The sequence below is a fragment of the Ostrinia furnacalis genome, unplaced genomic scaffold, assembly GCF_004193835.3.
Source record: "Ostrinia furnacalis isolate ACB-3 unplaced genomic scaffold, ASM419383v2 OfSCF4915, whole genome shotgun sequence".
Lineage (NCBI taxonomy): Eukaryota > Metazoa > Arthropoda > Insecta > Lepidoptera > Crambidae > Ostrinia > Ostrinia furnacalis.
Window position 1 is genome coordinate 541194 of NW_021135154.1, and position 16612 is coordinate 557805.

The following is a 16612-nucleotide window of genomic DNA, read 5'->3' on the forward strand; positions in this document are numbered from 1 at the left end:
GAGTCATTCGCAAGTGGTGCCAACTGGTGTTCACAAATGGTAGCCCTCATCGAACGTGCCTAGTCGGTGCAGTAGCAAGCATCCCGCGTGTTGTCCCGGATCCAGTCGAGGTAGTGCGTGACGCGCGTGTAGACGCCCGGGTATCCTGGCCGAGCGCAGCCGTTGCCCCATGACACCACACCTGAGTCAAAGCAGAGACATATTAGAAGTAGTTACATAAATACTAGGCGAAGACTTTTTATTATAATTTATTTCTTTAGTGTCGACACCGCCTTCCCCTTCATATTTGTTTCAAGTAACTGTCCTCACCATAGGTTGTCTGGAAGAGATCGCTTCATAGCGATAAGACCGCCTAATTGTACCTTGTGTGTTCCTTTTCTTCTGTTATGTTATTTGTTTGGTGTGCAATAAAGTGTATTTATTATTATTATTAAGACTATCATAAGTCATAAGAATCTTGATTTTATTTATATAACTAACTAATCTTCCATTTAGAAAAAAGATACATGACATGCTCTTGGTAGGAAACCAAATACTGACAGGCAGTTATTACAGGTACGCGGATGAAGGCGTAGGCAGAAGCTAATGACTAAAATAATTAAACTATCGTGCTGGTCTTAATTCATATCTGATACATATTGCATTTCAAATATAAACGCCTCCGTGGGTTCAGAAGTTCTGATTTTAACAAGTTGGCACGAATGCTGTAAAATCGCTTTTTGTGCCGTGTGAATCGCTTACGCCAGCAAGCGTTTCACTTTCGTTCGCTTCGCAAGGATTAAAGAGGCATTGTACAATTTGTATCTTCGTGTGGCATCAATATTCATTACCCACCTATTAGTTCGTAGCGCTTGTCGGACTTTCTCTCCGTTATGAGCGGGCCGCCGCTGTCTCCCTGAAAAATGGTAGAAAGTGATCTCTTATAGCTTATTCCGACTTACTTATGGATGGATAGAGCAATTAACACACCGGATTTCAATTTGTAATCAATTTAAATCTGTGCAGCTGGTGTACCGTGTAGGCAACTAAGCAGTGCCAACCTCATGAAAATACTTGAGTTGAGAGTAGTACTTATGCAGAGTCTTTTGAGTAACAAATTTAGAGCTAATAATTTTACAAATAAGTATTATTTATTCATTTATCACTCTTGTGACAGGCCAGTCAGATTTCCAGGGATTATGGCGATTGTGATAAATGACACTATTAAATTATTTAAACTTTTCGTAACTCAAATCACCCGACAAAACTCCTTAAGGCCAATATTAAAAACCCATAAAGGGTACAGCACTCCTGGATGCTGACCACTTCGTCATGATCTTGCACAATAGTGGACTGGTACTACTATAACGAACCTGGCAAGAATCCTTTAGCCCGGTTCCCGGATACCCAGCGCACATCATGTGGTCGGTGATCATGGAAGCCGTGTACTTGGTGCTGCGGCACTCCTGGTTGCTGATGACCGGCACCTCGACCTCCTGGAGTGTGCACGACACCTTGCCCTCCTCAGTGAGAGTGCCCCAGCCAGATGCGATCGCCTTTACTCCGACGTACAGGCTGCCTGTTGAGAGGTTAAGGGTTAGGGTCAGTTTCTAAGCCTCAGGCGTATTATAACGTGGGTGCGGTCATGGTGCGAGTGGCGGAAATGAGATGAAATCGCCAGTTGATTCGATGAAATAGCACTTTCAGGTTTGCTTGCAATATATGAAACGCATTACAACAAAGATTGAAGTAAAAAGAATATCTTAAAGGGCGTATTTCCTCTTACGACGGTGAAACCCAATACCCAAGAATGCTATTGCTGTTATCATGCTATAAGTAAGGAATATTTTCTTTTCCTGTGATATTAAATACCCTAAAAAACTACCCATTTCCACCAAATTCTCTTATACTGAGACACTTAAGAGCCATTTCACAAAAATATTCCGCGCGAATTTAGGTAAAAGCTGTCAACGCAACGTCAAAAGAGTAAAAAGAACGCTTAAATGGACAAAAAAATCTTGAGCCTTGACCGTATTAAGACTTGATTTAAGTTATTAATTTTAAGGTAGAATGAGGTATTCAAACTTAGTGAAAAAAAAATCTGCCCCTTTACAGCTCCATCATCGGGCCCTGGATACGAAATATTCGTCAAGGCGAATCACACAAGCCCAAACTCCATAGTTTTGTTACGGAGGTGGCCATTGCATCTCCTCCAGATCTATTATCAGACAGAGCTAAGAAATAAATAAATAAATATTATTATAAGTAAACAAATAACTAAAATAATTCATCTTACTATCTTACTTCTTACTAGTCTTACTAATATTATAAATACGAAAGTTTGTGTGGATGTCTGGATGTTTGTTACACTTTCACGCAAAAACTACTGAACAGATTTTGATGAAACTTTACAGTACAGTACAGCAGTACTAGGCAGTCTGTGTTCAACTATCACTCGGGTTGCCTTGACGGGCGCTCGCGCCATACTAATCGATGTCGGCTTGCGTATTGTAATTTATACTGATATTCACATCAATATTTTGACAAAGTGGTTACTAATATTTAAACAATAACTGTAGAAATCAATTCTACAATGAATATTCTTTATTTTGGGATACTTTTATTGCAGTTATTGCTGTGTTTTTAAACCAAAAACCACGATCAAAATGTGACGTTAATCTTCAAATTTGCCAAATTATTTTTAGATTTTACTCAATAATGGTAATGAAATTCAAGAATCTATTTCATTAATGGACTACAAGAATATATGTCCGATGATTACTATATATTTTTAAGCTTATTATATGAGCATAAATAATAGATACAGGACTTTGAAAATGAGTCTGCGGCAATTTTTCCGTAAAATGGTTGTGGGAGATGGGGCACTGTGAATTAAGCAAAAGAATTTTAGTAAATCCGTTTCATTAATGGTCAACAACAAGGATTGACCTATCTTTCGCAGTTATTAAATAATCTCTGGGTGTTGCTTAAGATAGTAATTCATGCTTCCAAAATCTTAGAATTTCGCACGAAAATGTAAAATGGCTCTTAAGTTCCGTATAAAAATAACTCTTAGTTGTGATATTTATCACTTCACTTCACAATCTTAAGCTGCACTATTTAGGTAAATAGCTAAAAATAGCAGGTTGATAAATTAGTGTTTAGTCAAGTCGTGCAAAAACTAAAGACGGATTTTAATGGAACTTTCTCGTGAGCCTCCGTTGACCGCGCAAACTTAGTGCTAAACGAATCTTAATGGGCCTTTCACTAACATGAGCCTAGTGTGAAGAGATCATTAGAGCTTCAGTTAGCGGAGATAAGACAATATAGTTGTTAAGTATTACGAGAACTGGCCAATAACTCTTCGAGCGTTTGAAATCTACACTGGCGGACAAATAAACCGTGCCTGTAGTATTATTAAAATTTGCCCATCTATGTATCATAAAAAACTCAATTTTCCTTGATTACATTTAATTAGTTATTAGTTTCTTAATGTTCATTTAGAACGATGAAAATGATTTCATGAAGTCATTATAGGTAATGTTCTTCAATTTCCGCGTAGTAGGCTTTTGAAAACGTTTTTCGTTTTCGTTCCAGTGTTTCAAAACTTAATAGGATTTTCTTAATTTTCGTCGATAAAATTTACGTGGAAGACAACAGTCTATCGTTTTACTTGGAATAGCGCTTGCATAACTCTTGCCAGCTGCTGACAGTGACTCAGCAGCTTGACTATAGTCATAACATTATGCTAAGTAATCTTATCATAGCTCCATAACTTACGATCGTTACTCGGCAGGCAGATCGGCTTGATAGCACCAGACATCTGGACCTTCTCGTTGAGCCTCAGCAGCGCAATGTCATTGTCAAAGTTTGACAAACTGAACTTGTTGGAGATGGCCCGAAGCACGAAGCGAGTCTCGGGCCGGGTGGTCGAGTTGCAGCGGTCGTGCTCGCCGAATGTCACCTTTATCATGAACCACATAAAGCTGGAAATAAAGAGCAAAATGTTAGTTGGAATTAGAGGTGGGNTTAAGCCCACAAGATGTAAAACATATCGCCCTCCAAAAGATACTGCAATTCCTAATGGATGCAGGACTCGGAGACGAACTGTAAGGAAAATAGCGGCGATCACAATAGATCGGTACCTACCAGTCGCAGTGATACTAGGACTTTATTGAACTAGAATAGCCGCTCAACTCAATAAAAAAATAGTTCTTCTGCGTTTGAAACACAAATTAGTACAGGATAGGAGAGGAATAAATTGCAAATAGTCGGTACGGTATCAGAATCGGCGCGCCGACAGCTGGTCGTCGGCGGCGGCGGCGTGGAAAAATTCGCGGCGGCGGCGGCGCGCCGGCGTGGCGCCCACCTCTAGTTGGAATACGCTAATAATAAAGGATCGTAAGTAGCCTACTTCTCAACAAAATCCAGACGAGTATCCTGATAATCGTCCGGATTTTGTTTATAAATTCTTACTAACATGTTTCTTAGAATAAATGAATTCTGTATTCTTTATAGTAGTACAGTAGAGCCTCTGTATTTGAGGATTCCGGGTGAAGCTCGCTTCCACTTGCAGCCTCATCATCACTTCCTTTTCCATTCAATTTCCATTTTCGTTTGTGACTTTAAAAATCGAAGTAGGATTAAGTAGGTACACTGTACAGTTTAGTGTTTCCTATCCTACGGTTTCTAAACCTGTCTCTGATTAATTTAATCTGAATTAAGTAGTGAGTCGGTGCATTTGGCAGATCTTTAAAGCGTTGCTTTTAGTAAGAGCAGCTTTAAACTTTTTATTTTTATAATTTCCATTTTCACTACTCGATGTCAATACGTAACCTATTCAATTATGCAATTGTAGGCATTTGTATTGGGCGAAAGTGACTCAATGTCTCGGTGACGCCCGTGAATAATATTGATGGCTAATTTACACTTTCACCTGAATTCCTAATATTACCTATTTAGATTTATTACCCCATCAAAAATGGTAGACTATTGAAACCATCACCTACCCATGGTAAAAGCTGTTATATCAGACATTAGATCCTTTATTTGTTGCAGCTGCTGAAACGGAGATGTATGTCGCCTGCAAACTAAAAAGAAGACTATGCATGGTCACCCACAAATAGATGTCGCTTCGAATGAAGTAGGAAGATGCGACGTGATGATTAAAATACCGCCCAACCAAGAAAGCCAACTTTAGACCCTCAATGAAAAACAAAATGAGACCTTTGATGGGGTAAGTAAAGCAAAATAAGTTCAAAAGTTACAATTTTATAGAGTTTGTAAGCCAGATTATAACGATCGAAGTACCTATAGCTATAGCATGTGCGAGATCAATGCATGTTGGACTGGCTCGGTCTGACTTGATTTAATTTTCGCTCCGCTCCAAAAGATCTGCGGATTGTGCGTCAAAGTGCTACGCATTTTCCCTAAACCTGACCTAAACAAAATCGGACTCAAAATGCCCAAAATGGATATCTGCGAGGATAATGAACTTAGCCCGACCCGCGCAGGCCGGTTCCAAGGTGAACGTACCTGCGGATACTGATCGGAATTCACCAAATTTATTTTCAACTTGTTTGCTAATTCACAATCCACAATTCCACGGGTTATCGGACCCGTTCTCGGTGATTTACGATCTCATCTGCAGTCTTAGCTTATCTGCATCTACGTTTCGATGGAAATTAGTCATTAACACAATAAAATAACAATTTATTGCTTGTAATATCGTTATAAGACTCATTCAATTCAAAACGAATTGGGGTGACGCTGGTAAATTTTAAAATCGTTCAAAGAAAATAATCACATTTTTGTTCTCCGTCGTTATTTTGTCATTAACCTGGATTAGTCAAGAGCATTTATGTACTTAATTATATGCCTACAGATCGCGTGTGTATTTAGCTCAGTCATTTGTTAGCTAATTATTAACTTCAATACGTTGGACTTTCAGTTAAATTGTATCTCTGGACAAACTAACTGAAAAAGAGACACCGATCCAGATGAATATTAAAACTATCCCTCATAATATTATTTTACAAATTCTATGACCAGTATAAGAATCTTCCCACATAAGTGATAGTTTGCGCAGCTGTCAATCCATCACTGAAGTGCTGGTCAAACATCGGACGTGCCGCCCACACCATTTTGACCGATACTACGCAAAACAAACAACTTTTTCCAAATCATACAGTTTCTAGATATGCCCGAGGCAATTTGGCTTCTACTGAGAAAAAAATACTGGAAAAATAATTCTAACCGTAGTTTCGTGTTTCGTGCTCCCACGATATTTATTCTTAAAAAATGTCTAGTACCTAGATATTACTTACTCTTCGAGTCTGCTTTATCTACCTATTACAAAATGAAGCGAAAGCTAAAAGCTCCAAATGAAAGGATGATTTTTCCATCAGATGTTAATTTACAAACATCAGGAGCTAGTTAATTAATTCTAAACGCTAGTTTCCTGAAAAAAGTCTTAGTCTGTCAATTATAATCACATAATAATGGACACGTAGGTTTATTTTTATTTGTCAATTAAAAAGTAATTACGAAGTTCGGGTGCGTTGAAGTTCCGCGTGACGTCACAAAGTGCTACACTTTTAAACACTCTTTGACGTCCCGGGCCTCTTCTTTAGAACACAAAAGTAAAAAGTACGTGTCGAGTATTTTTGAATAAGTTAACTGACTGACTAATTCAAACTCTTACTTTTTTACCCAGGAAACATCCCTATTGGTACAATAACTTGTAACCTACTCAAATGCAACAGACAGTATTAGTACCTACTAATTTCCATTGTGCAATTAAGATCACACCTGGCCCAATTACACAAAGCAGATATTACTAAGAACATTATCTCACATGACTCAACCAGGTTAATAACATGAAATTTAAAATCAATTACTTATCTTATTGTTATTGTATTTATTCCGCATTCACATGACTCAATTTATAATACTCGTGCAACCTTAACCGACATCAGTCCAAAGATTTCCACAGTAGGCATTTTCCAGACCACACTCCCAATCCTAAGGCTGGGTTGCACCATCTTACTTTAACTTTGACAAACGTCAAAAATCTGTCAAACTCCATACAAAAACCACCGGTTATCCGTTATAGTTACGGTCAAAGTCAGGTGCTGCAACTCAGCCAACTCATGCGTACTTAATTGATTTAACTATTGTTCTTTACCACACTATATCATGCATATTGCACATTTTAATTTAACATTCTGATAAACTATGATTTATACTTTTCCTATATTGTGTAATTTCCAATCTTAGATTTAGTTTTACTAGGTAGCTTTGATTACTTAGCGACTTTTATAGCGTAGGTATAATAAAGATGAAGTTAACGTCAAGTGTGAAGAACAGTAGCGTAGCGTTTAAACGTAACATCTTTGTTTTGTGCTCTATATTTACCCTCTCTGAAACCAGATGAAATCTACTTCTTCTAGATAGAGTTCAGACACTAGCTAGCACCTAACCTAAGCACTTCGTGTTGTTTATGCTCATTTTATTATCGGCCTAATACAAAACAATAAGTAGTTGCCGCCATTGAATCTACATTTATTTAGAGCATAGATTATGCCATTATGTAAGGCACCCCACATTTAATCACCCGGGGCACCGGGAAACAAAAGTGAACCATCAAACTCCTAGCTGACAGGATATACCGAGCGGGTGTCCCTTTTTGGCTTTTTTAACCATAACGCGGTAGTTTTTGGCTTGCAGTGATGAATAGGCCAAGGAAGAAGAGCTTCATCCGAATTCTTCAAGCACAGAGGAATTGAGTGACCTCAACGATGGCTATCGTTTTTATACTTAACAGTTGGCACCCCTGGCGATTGACAGGACCTTACTCTACAGTGGCGCCATCTTGATGAGTGCAAATGCGATAGTCCCCCTACCACTTTAGCGCTCACCAGTTGGTGCCACTGTCTTCGCTACTAGCAAGTGACAGGACCTTACTCTACAGTGGCGCTAACTGGTGAGCACTAAAACGATAGCCCTCACTGGCGACACAACAACGCTGTTATCATTGTTGTTATGGTGACAGACTTAGGTAATATGATAGTAGCTAGCTAACCATGCGGACTTAGACCAATCCCTACCACAACCAACTGAAAACTGTGTATGACTTTTTTTCTTTCTTTCTCACCACGTACATCTAGCTACAACCTGAACCCGATTGAGTTAACTGCGCTCAGAGTCGCATACCAGTAGGGTGTGCAAATAAATCGATCGCATTGTAAGTTATACGCACCCTTTAACACAATGTGCGGCAGTGAGTACGTATCTGTCATTGATGAGCATGCCTCCACAGTAGAATCGCTTGAAGTAGGTGAGGCGAGCCATCCAAGGGAACTCGTGAGGGCCCGCGTCTTGTCCTCCCACGATGCGGGGCGCGTCGTTTCTCTCACCGCATTCTGGAAATGTTAGAAGGATATTATTTTACGTACGTATTCAATAGAGGATAAGCATAATAATAAGTACCATCCATCTTTTAGACCAGGGGCATTCTGGCCCAGGAGAGGGGCAAATACATTTTTTTGAAGTTGGGTACCTCCTGCTATTAGACACTTCAGAACGTAGGTAAGGTAGGTACGGACTTATTCATAGGTCTGGATCTACATGCATGCTTTGTTGTGTACCTAACTACATGTAATTTTTCTATTGATTTATGAACCGCCATGGATATCTCACACAGACCATGTTTATTGTAGTGTAAGAAAAGATAATATTGAAAAATAAAGTAAGTTTAAGCGCGGCAACTTGGTCTACTTATTACTTGAACTTATACTTGTCCCTTGTGCCGTCAAATTTGCCGCGCATTTTCCGTATTTTTTTTTATTTTAAGGACAACACTCCTCTTTTTGTTATTTGATACAAAATAAGCTTTTTATGTTTGGCCTTAAACTGGTTTTTCCCGCCAAAACTTGTGGTCATAAAAATTGAGACGGAGATTTGCGTTATAGCATCCCGTTACAAATACCTTGATTCTGTAGTTTGTTTGTTTATCAAGAACGATTTACTAAATATTCAATGAAAAAATTAATACTAACTGCATGTGCACGTGGTCTTGGCTAGATTAGCTTCCATCAACGGGGGCCGGTTGCCCCATACTCCGCCGAAGATGTTTTTCGTGAAAACCCCACGGGTGTCCCGAACTATATCACCCTGTATAAAAAAAATTATAAGTAAAAAATATCTTACTTTTGTATACAGTGTGAGTCACGTTAAAGTGTACATATGAAAATAGATGAAACTAGACCTATTTTTATCGACAAAAAAGAGGTCAAAAAATTTTTGAGATTTTTTTTTAATTTTTTATAGAATTTTTTTTCTTCAAATTACTTATTGTAAAGAAAACGTAATAACTTTTAAACTAAGCGGTATATCCTGATAAAATAAAAACAGTAATAATGCTAAATAACAGGCGATACTAAAAAAATACATAAAATACAAAAAAAATGCCAATAAATAATAAAAAATGATACTTTTTGAAAAAAATCTGCTTTAAAATTCGTGTTTTTTTGGTTATTTTATAAATTTCTCCAAAAAATGCCCCTATAACCGGTGGTTTTTATTACTTTGTATTATTTTCTATCGTATTATCTTTGTAAAACCAAAAATCGCATGTCTCTATCCCTATCACAACATTTGCAATGATCGTTTGAACTAAGCCTCTCCGGGCGCGCCATTCAACGCTTCGTTAACAACAAAACTGAAAATGGCTCTAGATTTGTAATTTTGATAAAGACAAGTTAGATTTCAAATAAAAACAAAAGATTTCGAAGTAAAATAAGCATTTTAGTTAAAATTAAAATTGTCTCTACCTGTAGCGGAGAATAATGTTGTGGCAGGCCTTTGTTCAAACGATCATAGCAAATGTTGTGATAGGGATAGAGACATGCGATTTTTTGTTTTAAAAAGATAATACGATAGAAAATAATACAAAGTAATAAAAACCACCGGTTATAGGGGCATTTTTTGGAGAAATTTATAAAATAACCAAAAAAACACGAATTTTAAAGCAGATTTTTTTCAAAAAGTATCATTTTTTATTATTTATTGGCATTTTTTTTGTATTTTATGTATTTTTTTAGTATCGCCTGTTATTTAGCATTATTACTGTTTTTATTTTATCAGGATATACCGCTTAGTTTAAAAGTTATTACGTTTTCTTTACAATAAGTAATTTGAAGAAAAAAAAATGTATAAAAAATAAAAAAAAAATCTCAAAAAATTTTTGACCTCTTTTTTGTCGATAAAAATAGGTCTAGTTTCATCTATTTTCATATGTACACTTTAACGTGACTCACACTGTATTATAAAATTTGTAATAAATATGATTCAATAAATGTTTTTTTAGTTTTAATTGTAGAATAGTAAACAAATCAACGGAATTAGTTAACTGTTCGATTCACGCTAGTAATTTAGTTTTATTACATAAAAAAGAAACAAAAGAAACAAGTCAATTGTATCAACTATAGTTAGTGTCAATTTGGCAAATATTGTAAAAATTGTGACCAAACTAACAAACATGTCACGTAAAAATAACGAAAGTACACAAACCTCTGAGTACGTGAAAGTTGTAACGGCCAGCACTAATACAATGCACTTCCACATTTTGTCTATGTTTATGAATAAAATGGAGATGAAAATTCGAAATTCAAAAATTTGAATTTAGACCTGCGCGGACTGCTGGCGCATCGCGGTCTTGAACTTTCGCGCGCCCGGACGGTCACACACTGAGATGCGCCGATCGACAGCATTGGTCACACGCCGTGATTTGGACACGACGTCACTGTAACCCCACTAGCCTTAAGCGCCGCCGCACACTTGGCTACAAGAGGTAGCTTGTGATCATGGCCACTTAGGGATTAAGCAATCTACCACTTACCCCTCTATATTTCACACCAGCTAGTGGCCTGACGAGTCTACTAGTGGAGAAAACTCATCTTTTGGAGTAAATGGTGGATTAGATAACTTTAAAGCACAATTGTTACCGCTCTTTTCCATAAAAAGCGTTTATAAAGCTTTTGTTATCGTCCCAGTATAATTTCAGCCCTACCACTTACCTAAAGTGTCTATAATTAGTTTTTGAAACTTTGTAATGTATTTTCCCACCTACCTAATTATTCCACCGAATCATAGTAGGTTTATTAACTTATAATTACACAAAACACGTAAAACTCCCTAGAAACTTCAACCTTTACAAGTGAGCTGGTAGAGAAAAAATTGTGAAAAAGTTTAGACATGGATTGTAGTGGCCATACTATCCAGTTTGTCTTATTGGTGGCCAAGTGTGCGGCCCTGTCGTCTCATTTATCTGTGGACAGCGATAACAGCTTTTAGGTTACCGTCGGCGCCTTTAATAGCGTCTTAATAGCACCTACATTAAGTTATTTTGACATATCTACCAGCCTATTTAGTATAACTTATAATCTTTTAAAATAATAAGTACCTAATTTCAATATTCAAAGAAATACTATTTGCCATTTTACCTTTGTGTTTAAGTAACTCTCTATTAATCATTAAGCTTTCAGTTTCAGCTTCGAGCTTTTTATTAATTGATCGTAGAGTTTCATTCTCATTGAAAACTACCCTTTATGGTTCAGTTACATAAAGTAATTGAAACTTAATAAGCCTATAACAGAAAGTCTCTAGATTTTTCTTTTCTTCTTCTCTTGAAACTTATTTCAAGTCTTATTTCAATTATGTCTCTTAAGACATAATTTTTAGCTGAAGGAGCCTGCCAAAATTAATTTATATCGATGTTTTTATATCGATGAAAAAAGTTTACATCTCTCTTGTGAATAAATCTCGTAATTTTCATATTTGTCAACTTTTCAATATTACGAAACATCTATACTTATAATAAATCTGTAGAGAGGTCAATTCTGTACATGAAATATATTTTCAAAATAACTATCAGGGGGTGATTAGTGATTGATACTGATGCCAAAAATGCAATCAGTAAAATTTTTGTCTGTCTGTCTTTCTGTCCTGTCTGTCTGTCTGTCTGTCTGTCTGTATGTTCCTTATAGAAACAAAAACTGCTCGACGGATTTTAACGAAACTTGGTACAATTATTCTTCATACTCATGGGCAGGTTATAGGATACTTAGGAATTCCCACGGGAACGGGAATTAGCGGGAAAATCCTTTTGTATGAAAAATCTAAACCGCTTAAGTTAGACGCTTGAAATTTGGCATGCAGGTACCTTAGTAAACTTAAAGCTTAGTTACAACAGGATATTCCAAAATTCCCACGGGAACGAGAGTTAGCGGGAAAAAACATTTGTATGAAAAATCTAAACCGCTTAAGTTAGACGCTTGAAATTTGGCATGCAGGTACCTTAGTAAACTTAAAGCTTAGTTACAACAGGATATTGCAAAATTCCCACGGGAACGGGAGTTAGCGGGAAAAAACATTTGTATGAAAAAATCTAAACCGCGTAAGATAGATGAAGGGGGTAAAACGGGATCCACGCGTACGAAGTCGCGGGCGGCCGCTAGTAATAAAATAAAACAGTCTATTTATTGTCTTACAAAATAAAACCAGTTGTCAGCGAACAAGAAGGCATTATACACGGTGTCTGTATAGCAAGGAGCAGGTGGCCAACAATGACGTCCTGGCGAAAGCGCCACTTTCGTTTCGTCAACAGCACATCAGATTATACATTTTTGCTCCAAAATAGCATCTATTACAATGACGTAAGATACCAGCATGTCAAACTTGATGTGCTGTACATACATTCACTGACAATACCGCGTTTTAGTGCACCTGTGTGGACTGTGGACAATCGCTTGCTTCTTCACTGCGCTCTTAGTCGATGAAAATTGTCGTTCGATTGCACAAATCGCTACATTTTCTGAATGTTCCAAATTACGGTTATTAGGAAATGCATTATCCCTCGTCTGTAAAAGAGAGACAGCAGTGTACCCTGACAGTAACCTACCCTGAAATCTAAAAGGGACTGACTGGTTGACGAGTTTTAATTTACGGAAAATTTTCAGAGGTTGACCCTTGATTAATCACATTGTAGACTAAAGCTAATGAATCAAGAATTTTTGATATCATCTTCTTAAGCTGAATCTGCAGAAAAATAATTCCAAAATGTTAAGTTAATTTTATTGTTACGTAAGTAGAGTCTATCTCGATATAAAAAGTAATGCACTACGCATTACTTTATTTGGCAATACACTCGAATTCCAAACTTTTCCTTGTCAATGATTATGCCAAGTGAAATTTACATTACACACAAAAAGTAAAAGTACCTGCTGGTAATTTATAAGATCCGGGTTAAAATGTGATATCACAAAATTAAATGATCGTGAAAGGAGATAAGTAGGTAGGTATTATTTTCATCACAAAATTTGATCGAAAAGTCTTTCAGAAAGTAATATCAGCCTTCAATTTTTCAATACACTTATGAAACCAAATTTTAATAAGAGACCAAAATCCTACACTTAATAAAAAACAAATCGAAACAATAAGTTTATGATTTAAACACGAGCGTAAAATTTATCAAAACTTTATTTTATTTTTTAAACTTTGATGAAATAATGAGCACCAACAACACTATTCGTAAAATAAGTAAAAAAAACATTACTTAAATTAAAATTTACAAACAATCCAATAATCATATCAAATTAAAAACAACATTAAATCACTGTCGAACTCTAGCTATCTAACAAATTGAGATATAACAGATAAAAAACTAACAGTTATGTTAAATTAACATTTAAAATTAAAGATCAAACCATTATGTTAACATTTATTAACGAGAACAATTTTCAGCGATCACAGGTGTAGCCTAAAGAGCGTTTCTTTTTCTTATTTTAAACAATAATTAATTTCCACACTTTATCCTAAGTCAACCTGCATACAGGTTTATAACTACGTAGGTACTCGCTGACTCTTTTCATTTTTAACTAGATCTACCCCCCACAAAGCAATTTTTCAATTAAAGATGTACCGTTCCCGGTAATTCCTCGATGGTATTCTCAGAATATTAGTGCTTTAATTAAATGGAAACATTCCTAATCTTCAAAGATGCCGGGAATCTTACTTGGGAAAAGACATCTCCAGTTTGAAATAAAAGTAACTTACTTATCAGTGATTTAGACATAGTGCCAAACATTTTTGGAAACGTCTTAGTCAACAAGTACACAGATATTCTAAAGATAAAGAAATAAATTAACAAGTATAAATAGTAAAATTTAAATACGCCTAACACTAGTATGTACAAAACAACATTGAACACTTAGGCAGTTGTAAAACACTTAAATATCTAATGGTAATCTGCACCACCGGCCTGTCCGAAGTATAATAAATTAATCTAGGTAATAATGAATTAATACGTGCATAATGAATGTTAGTTAATTAATTTAATAGCTAATGAACTGTATGAATGAAAGAAGATGAAGTAATTACTCGCTACGTGTCGATTGAGATGGCTACACGACACACGTAATGATTATTAGCTAAAGCGAGCAAAATTGATACTTAACTAAAGCCCAAATTACAGAGTGATGTTGATGATTAATGAGTGAATGAAATGATCACTTATTACTACAAATCAAATTATTCTATTAATATTTTTAGTTTCCCATTGTAACAGTCGAAAACTAGAAAAGGATAGCACAAATCTCGATATTATACTTAGTTAGTTTTACTTATTAATAGTTGGGCAGTGGTGTAGTATTATATTAATTGAACCCTGCGATAATAAAACCAGAAAATACTTTGAACATCTGAAATAATTTCTCACTAGAATCTGAAGTGAAATAATTGTATTATTTTCCTAAAAAATAATGCTATTATTTCGTGTTAGCGTTATAATAATACATTTTTAATTATTTTTTTATTATTATTTTTGTATTCTTTGGTATTCCGATACGTAGATTTACGTAGGATGTTTTAAAAATTTAATTGTTGTTGGTATAAAGTATCACGATGCAACATTCTCATAACAACAAAATCCTGATCAAAATTTGTTATAATTTTACGTTATACAAAGTTTGACCATGTGGCTGAACAAATTTTATTCACTTTTGAAAAAGAAGTGTCTCTTTTACGGATCACATCGTGTTTTGTATTTTCTGATATTATTTATTAATTGTAGGTACCAAGTGAAAAACAACGTAATACTTTTTTATGTGGTATGACACATTGGGAATTGGCACGTTAACGTTTTAGTTTATTTTGGCGCCCAACAAAACAATAAACAATTGAAATTAACTATTTAAACATTTAAAACATTAACTACGATTATTAAACAGTAATAACTAAAACTTACATTGGATAAGTTTTGTTTGTCCTTACAATAGATGGAGTATCAATAAATATTTCCTTCATTAATCTTAAATCTAGCCCAGCCATATCATCTTATTTTATACACTGATTTATTAGTAGATAGCTCAAAGTTCCAGCATAATTTTAAACTTCTTCTTTTTGTATCTGTATCTTTTTTAACTACATATTTTTTTACATTTTGTTACCATATTTTACGTGCGTGATTTATTATCTTATGTTCCCAATAACTTTATGCATATTATAGCTGGCGACTTACGACGACGACGACGTATTTGAATGTAATGTATTTATTTACAATCGAAGCATCGCTTATTTAAGTACAGCGGATTGCTTCGTCTAACTCTCAGTTTCATAGAAACCTATGAGCGAACGCAGCTGGAGACTGATTGTACGTTACTGCTTGTGTTGTTGCTTGTTACAATCACCTTACTGCTTACGTTACAATAACGTTACTGCTCGTTACATTACAATCACGTTACTGCTCGTTACGTTACAATATCTTTACTGCTCATTACGTTGCAATAACATTACTGCCATTACATACATACAATAACGTTTAAACCGTCAGCTCTGTATTTCGTTTCGGCACAGGGTCAGGTTTCGATCGTCAGTTGGCACAAAGACATGAGTCGCGCAGGTTTGCGCGCAGCCAGGGTAAGTAGCGGGTGATTCGTGTGTAGACCCCGGGGTAGCCTGGCCGACCGCAGCCGACCCCCCACGATACTATGCCTGGAAGAAACATCCATCGATAAACATACTTCGAAAATGCAATAGCAATGCTGAGACACGAGACTGGCGTCTAGGATCTAATAGCACAATGTTCACTGTCGTTTCCTCCACTAGGACTTCTGTGTGTTTTTTTATGTGACAGGAGGCAAAGGAGCAGACCATCATCATTACCATCAATGATCCGCATTGATGGTAAGTGATTACCGCCGCCCATAGACACCCGCAGTCCCAGGGGCGTTACAGCAGGTGCGTTACCGGCCTTTAAGGTGAAGATACGCTCTCTTCTTGAAAGCTTGCAGGTCGTATCCGTCCGGAAACACCGCAGAAGACAATCCATTGCACAGTAATTAGAATGTTATGCTGACTACCAATAAAACTCAGACCATTGAAGGTCCTAAAGGTAGTTTTAGTTATCTATGGATCCGCAACCAGAAGAAATAGACGTTCAAGGTTTAGGCGCGATTGTTTTCTAGTGTCGTACACATAATATTAATGGGACCAGTCATGAATTCAATTTTAGCCAGAGGACACTTAGTAAAATTGTCTGTGATGACAGGTCAATCCGACATCAGGGTTATGAAGG

At 36.3% G+C, this 16612-nt stretch overlaps 1 protein-coding gene across 1 annotated transcript in view; it reads right to left on the minus strand.

Annotated features, from left to right (window-relative positions):
* Positions 1-59: 59 nt before the first annotated feature.
* Positions 60-16612, minus strand: part of LOC114360247 (transmembrane protease serine 9-like) — a 30058-nt gene continuing 13505 nt past the window's right edge. Inside the window, exons 8-15 of the mRNA XM_028314866.1 lie at positions 15917-16029; positions 10552-10656; positions 9039-9153; positions 8240-8402; positions 3760-3965; positions 1353-1558; positions 835-895; positions 60-181 (exon numbers count right to left, since the gene is read on the minus strand). Coding sequence (XP_028170667.1) covers positions 60-181; positions 835-895; positions 1353-1558; positions 3760-3965; positions 8240-8402; positions 9039-9153; positions 10552-10656; positions 15917-16029 — 1091 coding nt within the window. The remainder of the gene's footprint in view (positions 182-834; positions 896-1352; positions 1559-3759; positions 3966-8239; positions 8403-9038; positions 9154-10551; positions 10657-15916; positions 16030-16612) is intronic.